This window comes from Helobdella robusta (genome assembly GCF_000326865.2).
Source record: "Helobdella robusta unplaced genomic scaffold HELROscaffold_7, whole genome shotgun sequence".
NCBI classification, from domain to species: Eukaryota; Metazoa; Annelida; class Clitellata; order Rhynchobdellida; family Glossiphoniidae; genus Helobdella; species Helobdella robusta.
This window is the reverse complement of record NW_008705398.1, coordinates 4,569,969-4,578,768: the sequence shown is the minus strand read 5'-3', so window position 1 is coordinate 4,578,768 and position 8,800 is coordinate 4,569,969. Positions and strand designations below refer to the sequence as shown.

General features: G+C 32.5%; 1 protein-coding gene across 1 annotated transcript; it reads right to left on the bottom strand.

Annotated features, from left to right (window-relative positions):
* Positions 1-3,843: 3,843 nt before the first annotated feature.
* HELRODRAFT_108208 (hypothetical protein) lies at positions 3,844-5,550 on the bottom strand (the record flags this gene model as incomplete). Its single annotated transcript, XM_009030998.1, has 2 exons — positions 3,844-4,486; positions 4,624-5,550. The coding sequence occupies 2 exons, from the start codon at positions 5,548-5,550 to the stop codon at positions 4,127-4,129; spliced, it is 1,287 nt and encodes a 428-aa protein (XP_009029246.1). The 3' UTR covers positions 3,844-4,126.
* Between the last annotated feature and the right edge of the window lie 3,250 nt (positions 5,551-8,800).

Sequence of the window (8,800 nt, the reverse complement as noted above, 5' to 3'; positions counted from 1 at the left end):
TTAAACCAATGCAAGACCCAGTTTTTGCCTGTGGGTACATGGCAACAAGTGAATAGAGTGGGTATCAACACTATCAGAATAAAGGAATCTGTCATCAAATTTTGTGCGTCAGCACGAAATCTTGGATTTATTTTTGATACAAACATGACGATGAAGTTGCACATAAAGTTGTTGTTTAAAGAATGTACTTACCAATTGAGAAAATTGAGACTCATCAAAGGATCTCTAAATATGCATACATTGCAATGCTTAATTCACTCATTCATTCACTCGAGGATCGATTATTGCAACAGTTTATTCTACGGTTTACCAAAAAAAGTATGTTGCACAGTTACAATTAATTCAAAATCGGGCTGCCAAGTTGTTAACTGGTGGTTCATATTTTGATCATGTTACTCCTATTCTCTTCAATCTTCATTGGTTGCATGCTCAACAAAGAATTATTTTTAAAATTGCCCTACTAGTGTACAAAAGCATTAATGGATTAGCGCCAAAATATTTAATGGATAGAATTGTTCCAAGAAATGCACCGTTACAGTGTCAAAAGTTACGGTCAAACGATTTAGATTTGTTAACAATTCGACAAACTCAGCTTGCTGTTAGTTGCAGAGATTTCGCTGTAATGGGACCGAAGATTTGGAACAGTTTGCCGGTTGACTTGCGAAATCATGGGTTGTCAATTACTGAATTTCGAAGAAAGCTAAAGAACCATCTTTTCAGACAAACTTTTCATGATATGATTTGATTGAAGTGAAACCTTTAATCAACTTTTGCATTAGCGCATTTAATCAACTTTTACATTGTTAGCGCCTTTGAGAATAATAAAGGGTGCTTTATATATAAATAATCTATATATATATATATATATATATATATATATATATATATATCTGCAATAACCAATACGGATTCAGACCCAACCACTCAACTGAGCTTGCTATTCTTGACTTCACTCAGCATATACTAAATGAAATGAATAACAAAAATCTTTCTATTGGCATTTTCCTGGACTTATCCAAAGCCTTCGATGTCATCGATCACAAAATACTCCTATCCAAACTACATCATTACGGAGTAAGAGGCACAGCTCACAACTGGATGAGAAGCTATCTTTCATCACGGACACAATATGTTTCCATGGACAACATCAATTCAAAGCACGCTCTTATTCATCACGGGGTGCCACAAGGATCCATACTAGGACCCCTTCTATTTTCTATCTACATAAATGACCTCTGCAATGTTTCGCCCTCAACCAAATGCGTACTGTTCACAGACGACACCAACCTTCTTTTTACTTCCAACAACCTACCAGATTGCTCTGAACATATCAATCTTGAACTCCAAAAATACTCTAACTGGTTATCCAATAACAAACTTATCATAAATTATTCGAAATGTGCATACATTATTTTTGGCCCAAAAATACTCACCAACCAAGCTCCTAACCTAAACCTATTAATTAATGGCGTTCCTATAAGCCGCACCCTGTCTACCAAATTTCTTGGAATCACCATCACAGAAAATCTTTCATGGAATTCTCACCTACAAACTACTTCAGACAAAATCAACAAACTCACAGGCATCTTCTACAAAATCAAATATAAACTCTCTCTTTCTGCTCTTCGCACGCTTTATTACACATTCATCTACCCTTATCTAACCTACTGCATCACACTATGGGGAAATAGTCCAAAAAGCCACCTGAATAACCTAATACTTTCCCAAAAAAGATCAATACGTTTAATTTTTAACCTCAAACCCGATTCTCATACTAAACCCTTCTTCTTAGCAAAAAAAATTTTACCAGTTAACTTCATCTGTCTTTACTACTCTGCTTTATTCGTTTTTAAATTTATCAACAATCTTCTCCCACCTCACTTTATCAACTTCTACACATTAAGTAACTCCGTTCAATCTACAACCACTAGACACACCCCTCTCTTCTATATCTACAAAACTCGCCTCAAATTAATCCAGACAAGCATAAAAATAACAGGTCCTAAAATTTGGACAGAACTTGTACCTCCCCATCTAAGAGCCATCATAAACCTACAACATTTCAAGTCAAAATTCCGTGCTTTTTTATTGACACTGATCTCGACTCCACCACCTAATATTATATTAAGAATACGCTAGAACAAATGATGCGGATGAATGAATGGTTAAACATTTATGTGTTTATATATGTACTGAGCGAACATTTACATAGTTATATGTCTATATATGTATGACACGAACATTTACTTATTTATCTTCAATTATCTTTCTGCTTCAGTTATTTTCCTTATTTTATTTCATTAACTATTCATGTATTTACCTGCGGTGGCCACCACAAGATAAACAGTCTTATTCGGTCTCCGCATATTCAACTTCATAACTTTTATTCACTTATTTGATATGTTGTTGATTATGAATAAAACTTTGAAAATGAAATGAAATGAAAATTAAGGTTTAAGGTTGAGACTGTTGTAGATACAATTGTTAAGAAATATCACTACATTTTCAGCTTTGATTAGACTAATTGCGTCAGTCCATGATTTGTTATTTGTGACTGATCAAAGCTGAAAATATATATATATATATTTATATATATATATATATTCGAATGTTGGGAAATATATATATATATATATATATATTCGCCAAACATTCGGTAGAATTTATAGAATATTGTAAAAATTATGGTCTATTACCAACATATATATATATATATATATATATATATGTGTGTGTGTGTGTGTGTGTGTGTGTGTGTGTGTGTGTGTGTGTGTGTGTGTGTCTGTATATTTTCAGAAAGTTTCATCATACAAAAATTTGTTTTTTTATGGCAACAAAGAGGCTGACAAACATACATGTATAAATATGGAATCAATATAGTATCAATGCTTGTAAAATAAAAAACCATGCATTGATGTCAAATAAATGAATAAATAAAACATTCAGTAGACAATGATGTGGTTGGCAGAGAACTTCAGAACTTACGTAAATATCACAGATAACATTTGAAAATTTAAGCAGTAGTGGCAAAAAAAGCAGATCATATGAAAGTTTACAAACCAATTATAAACATGGAACCTTGTCTTAATTACAGTGATTTTTTTCAATCTTTTGTTAACATTTCCGCTTTAAACTATAAAATGCAATAATAAATTTTGCAGTCCTAGCATCAGTGATTTGGTTAGATCTACTATATCCTCGTTACTTTCACAAAAACTACAATTACAAATAAAATAACACTTTAGCAAATGAACAATAGATAACATCTAAATGAACTGAATGATAGCTAATATTATATCAGTCTGGGACACATTTTATAAATAAGTTCGCTTTTAAATCATTGCTTGTTTAAAAAATAAATAAACACATATATGATTAATTATAAATTAATAAATTCGTACACCCATGACCGAATAAACCACCAACCGTACAAAAATATTTTGTAACTGATAAGAATATGAGAATTTATTGTTAATGTGACGATGAATGAAATAATGGAGGATGATGATGGCTGGTGAGTAGGCATGATAACGATGATAATGATTGATGATAATAATTATATGAGCTATGATAATATTGATGATAGTTATGATTATAATAATAATAATAACTGTAATGAAGGTTATGATAATGATGATAATAATGATGGTTATGATGAAAATGTTAGTTATCGAATCACAGACCGGTGGCCGTTATGTGTTGATATTTGTATATATTTACATATTTGTACAAAAATTGAGAGAGAGGGAGAGAAAGAGAGAGATGGATAGAAAGAGATACTTAAACACAAGCCATATTTATAAATTTATAATTGGTTATAACTGGCTTATGCAGATAAATTTTAAATTGACAGACATGAGGAAGAATGCATAATAGAGAACATGTAGAATGAAAGCATTATTTAACTTTTACATTATCAACTATGCATGACTTCAAGGCATTTTTAATCGTTAAATTAGTTCTTTTGTTTTTAATTTAAAATACAAAAATGAAGAATATGAAAAGCAGTAATCGTACAAAAACACGAACCCAACGTAAATGACTATGTACAAACGTGGTAAGTACAAAAATTTGAAAAATATCAAATCTGACAAGAGCTATAAATTGCCACATGATATAATTATAATTAAAATGCATCCGTTTTTCGCCTGAGTAAATATTTTTTTATTTTTTGCATTTTGTGCTCACCTGAGACGCATGAAAAACGTTTGTCCGTATAAGAGGATTTATCGAGGGCTCGTGAGTCGCAGTTCGTCTCATCAGCCGCATTTTTCTCCTCCAGAATACTTTTTCGGTCAGATTTTCCGGATCGGCGAAAAATTTGCGAATTTTTTGATTGGCTGATGGAAGGCAGCGGAAGAGTTAGGATGATCTCATCAAATTTAGCAAAATCCATTTCGTATTGGTTGGTTGCCATGTTAAAATTCAGCATAGTGGAAAACGAAGCTCCCCATATTATTTCATGAGATACGTACGACGTACGAACCTGAATTCAATTTTTTTTTACATATTCATAAAAGTTAACCACTTAAACTTCTATCATAAAAGTTTACTACATAAATGTTTGAAACCGTAGTTAAATTATTATAAGTACTTACTTTTAATAGTTCAAAATAAATTTACTTGAAGTAGTTTTCCACTGTTTTCTACCAGGCCTTCTAAGACGACGATGATCTCCAAGTATTCCTCTTGCAGCTCACGTGGACTCAATCCAAATAAAGGACTGTGCTCATCAATCGTGTGTATGACGTTCACCGGCCAAACTAAAAAGCAGGCTTTGCTGTTAGTTTTCTCAACATGTAGTCTCAAGTTTCTGTTACTGAAAGGTATAAACTCTCCTTCCTTAGTCACTCTATCGCGTATAAGAACCGCTTTAATCATACAATCAACTAAATTAGATTTTTTGAAATCGATGACCCTGAAAATTAAATATCCGACGTCATTGTGAAATGATATGACAGCTTGCCTACTGAATCTTATTGACTTAGATCGATACCTAGGACTCATCAGTTTGGCAAAAACTAGGCCACAAAAAAGGCTGTTGATAAGAACACTGGCGCAAGACTGAACCATGTAGGTTGCTATGGCTTCGTAACATGTTTCTTTCATCGCCCTCGACCCGTACCCAATCGTGTGCTGAGTTTCAACAGAAAATAAAAAAGCACTAACAAAATTTTGAACGTTTGATATGCAGGGATCCCAATCAGCGTTGTCTATATTCACGGTATCTTCGTGAACATAAGCTATAAACCAATATACCACCGAGAACGCTGTCCATGTAGAAAGATAAGCAAGCACAAACATAATTAAACAGTACCTCCATCTCATGTCTGAAAGAGTCGTGAAAATATCACTCAAAAATCGATTACGTCTGGAGGAGGTAGCTTTTGGAAGAACATTACTTGTTCCATTCTTCTCAACTAGACGTTTTGAATACTGGGTTACTGGGTTTTCAGGAGATGTTGTTTTGTCAACGGGTTGTACACCATTTGTAGGCTCACTTGTAGATGTTGACTGAATTGGTTCTTCTTTGATCAACGTTTCTTTCATAAAAAATGCATAACTTTCATTTTCCTTGTTTGGTTTTAACTCAGTTATATTTCTTAAGACGCTTAAAAAAGAGTTCGGTCGTCTTGATTTACTAGGGCCTTGAACAGGTTTCTGAGCTGGCGAATTATCTTGACTTGCATTTTCTTCTACTTTTGCTAAATCATCCAAATTTTCAGGAAAAGTTCCAGTGCTGACTTGAGATATCTTCCTGACGAGATCAGATGTTTGTTTTTCATTTAGGATCAGACGAACATGATTTGTATTAGGTTTTTCTTCACCGATAACAGAATGACATACTTCAAACCTTTGTTTTTTCTCTCCTTCATGAGCAGCGTTGGACATGACGAAGCAGTGATGCTTCAAGTTGTAAGAAATGCTACCTTAGTAAAATCAGCGGAGAACAACAGATCAGAAGTTCAAACAAAAACTCGAACATCTGAAATCTTTATGTTTATGTCTATGAATTTTCAGTATAACTTTTGTTCTAATTATGTTTAAAAACTTTCACAAAACATTGCAAAAGCAAATTTATGACGCCATTGCCAAAAATTAAAATTTTATTTTATTAACGTTGAATGAAGTATCAAACGATTTTACAAACTTTAAAAACTAAGACTGCGTCAAACTTTAACACAAACTAGATTTTTGTACAAAGAATTAAGAATGGATTCTATCACAGAGTTGTTAGAACGTATATTAAAATGCACACACTTCAAGATTTGTACCATAACTACGAGAAAAAATTTGCCAGTTGCATGCTATATATAAGTCAAAATTAACAATGTTTATATAGCGTGTAGCCTTCCTTCAAGTTTCAACGACAGATGTGACGAAAATAAAATGTATTTTAGTGGCAGCGTTTGTTGCCTGATCTGATTGCCAACCAGAAGAATGAAAAAGTTGATGGGAGTAGAAAATTAAATACCAATAAAAATAATTTTAAATGAAATTGTCTTAACATGCAGCTTAGTCATTTTTTATTTATATTTTCTTTTGTATTTTTATATTCTTTCACAAAACATTTTTGAAAAACAGAAATCGAGAAGAATATATTATAAGTGTTCGAAAAAAATTTACTAACATGAATAAATTAAATTAGAATAAACAAACGCGTAATTAATTACTCACCGCGCAACGTGTTTATTCTCTCGTTAACAAAACTAACACGATAACAATGAACCAGCCTCAACTGCAAACTGCACACGCACGCAACGCCACAATCACACGCACGCACGCATACGTGAGCTGAAAAACAACAGCAGAATAATAACGAAACAATGAATTCTTTGTAAAGCAGCGGGATAAATAGAAGAAACGAAGTTATTAATATGCGTGAACGTTTGAAAGTCTTACGATCATATTTCGTTCTCAGTGGTATCCGGACAATACTGGATTACTTTAAAACTGGACTTACTGGAATCTAAATTGTTGTTCGCAAAAATATAATTCATGAAATGTTCCCACAGAACGCTAATAACTTTCTATTTCATTGCATTCACAGTTTATAAATTTCACCCAAACCTGCAGGTGCAGGAGTTGACTGTTAACAGCATGCGGAAAAGACTTTTAATTAGTTTTAACTGTTAATAAGACTGTTAATAAACTGTTAATAACTGTTAATATATATATTAATTGTAAGTATTTATCAGATATATTAATTGAACCTAAACGTCCCGGTTTACGATCGTCTTCTTGTCCTCGCTTCTTCTTAACTCGTGTTAAACACTCTTTTGCCAAATCTGCTTTTGCTTTTTCTGGTCCTTTTCTCTGGAACTCTTTACCTACTTCTCTGACTACTTATCCATCACTTGCGAAGTTCAGAGCGGATCTAAAGACCCATCTGTTTTCAAAATTCATCGAGGAGCGCTGTTGAACATCGCGGAAATACCGCTTTATAAGCTAATTGATTGATTGATTGATTATATATATATATATATATATATATATATATATATTCGTAAAAATTAACCCATATATATATATATATAACCTACAAATATATATATATAATAAACGCAAATGTAAGGTTACTTATAGGTATTTGTACATCATGCCTTGCCTTTTTGAAAAATGCATTGTAAAGTTTTTTCAGCTATTTATTTAAATGCACTGTGTTTTTTCTTGATACCTCTGGGAGAAAAAAATTAAGTCGAAACAACATGATATGATAATAATCAATAGATTGAAAACCGGCCATTCTAAAATGACTTATTCGTGGCTATTCAATAAAACGCAATTTCCATTTTGCGAAAACTGTAAAATGAAACTACCAATTCAAGACTTATTTATAAAATGTCAAATATTCAGTGAATGCAGAAGAAGTCATTCAATTTTTACGAGAGATCCACTTAATTTTTATGAGTGAAAACTTCAAACTAATATCATTTAGTGAAATTAATAATAAACAATAAATAAACAAATAAAATAAAAAACTAAAAATCAGTAGTTGACAACTCACGAATTTGATGAGGTGGATAGAATCATAAATAAATAATATAAAAACAAAATAACAAAGGTCAATATTTTAGCAATAGTACTAGAACGCTATTAAACTGCAGAAGACAACACAATTACATCAATAGAAACATTTTTTACCTTCATTGCGATTTTAGTGATGATTGTGATTCTAACAAAACATCAAAGAAAACTTTTGTTTGCCGACATAATTTTAATTAGTTTAATTTCGATGATGATTATCAATCAATCAATCAATCAATCAATTAGCTTATAAAGCGCTATTTCCGCGATGTTCAACAGCGCTCCTCAATGAATTTTGAAAACAGATGGGTCTTGAGATCCGCTCTGAACTTCGCAAGCGATGGAGAAATAGTTAGAGAAGTAGGCAGAGAGTTCCAGAGAAAAGGACCAGAAAAAGCAAAAGCAGATTTGGCAAAAGAGTGTTTAACACGAGTTAAGAAAAAGCGAGAAGAAGAAGACGATCGTAAACCGGGGCGTTTAGGTTCAATTAATATATCTGATAAGTACTTAGGAAATAATTTAGATTGAGACTTATACATGAACGTGCAAATTTTAAAAATTATTCTATATTTTATAGGTAGCCAGTGCAAGAGAACAAGATATGGAGATATATGAGAAAAGAAAGGGGCACGAGCAACTAGACGAGCAGCAGAGTTAAAAGCTTTACTTAAAGGATAGAGTATAGAGTCAGGAAGACCATAGTAGAGCGAGTTACAATAATCAATCCTAGATAAGACTAACGAAGTAACAAGAAGGAGAAGAGTAGGATCAT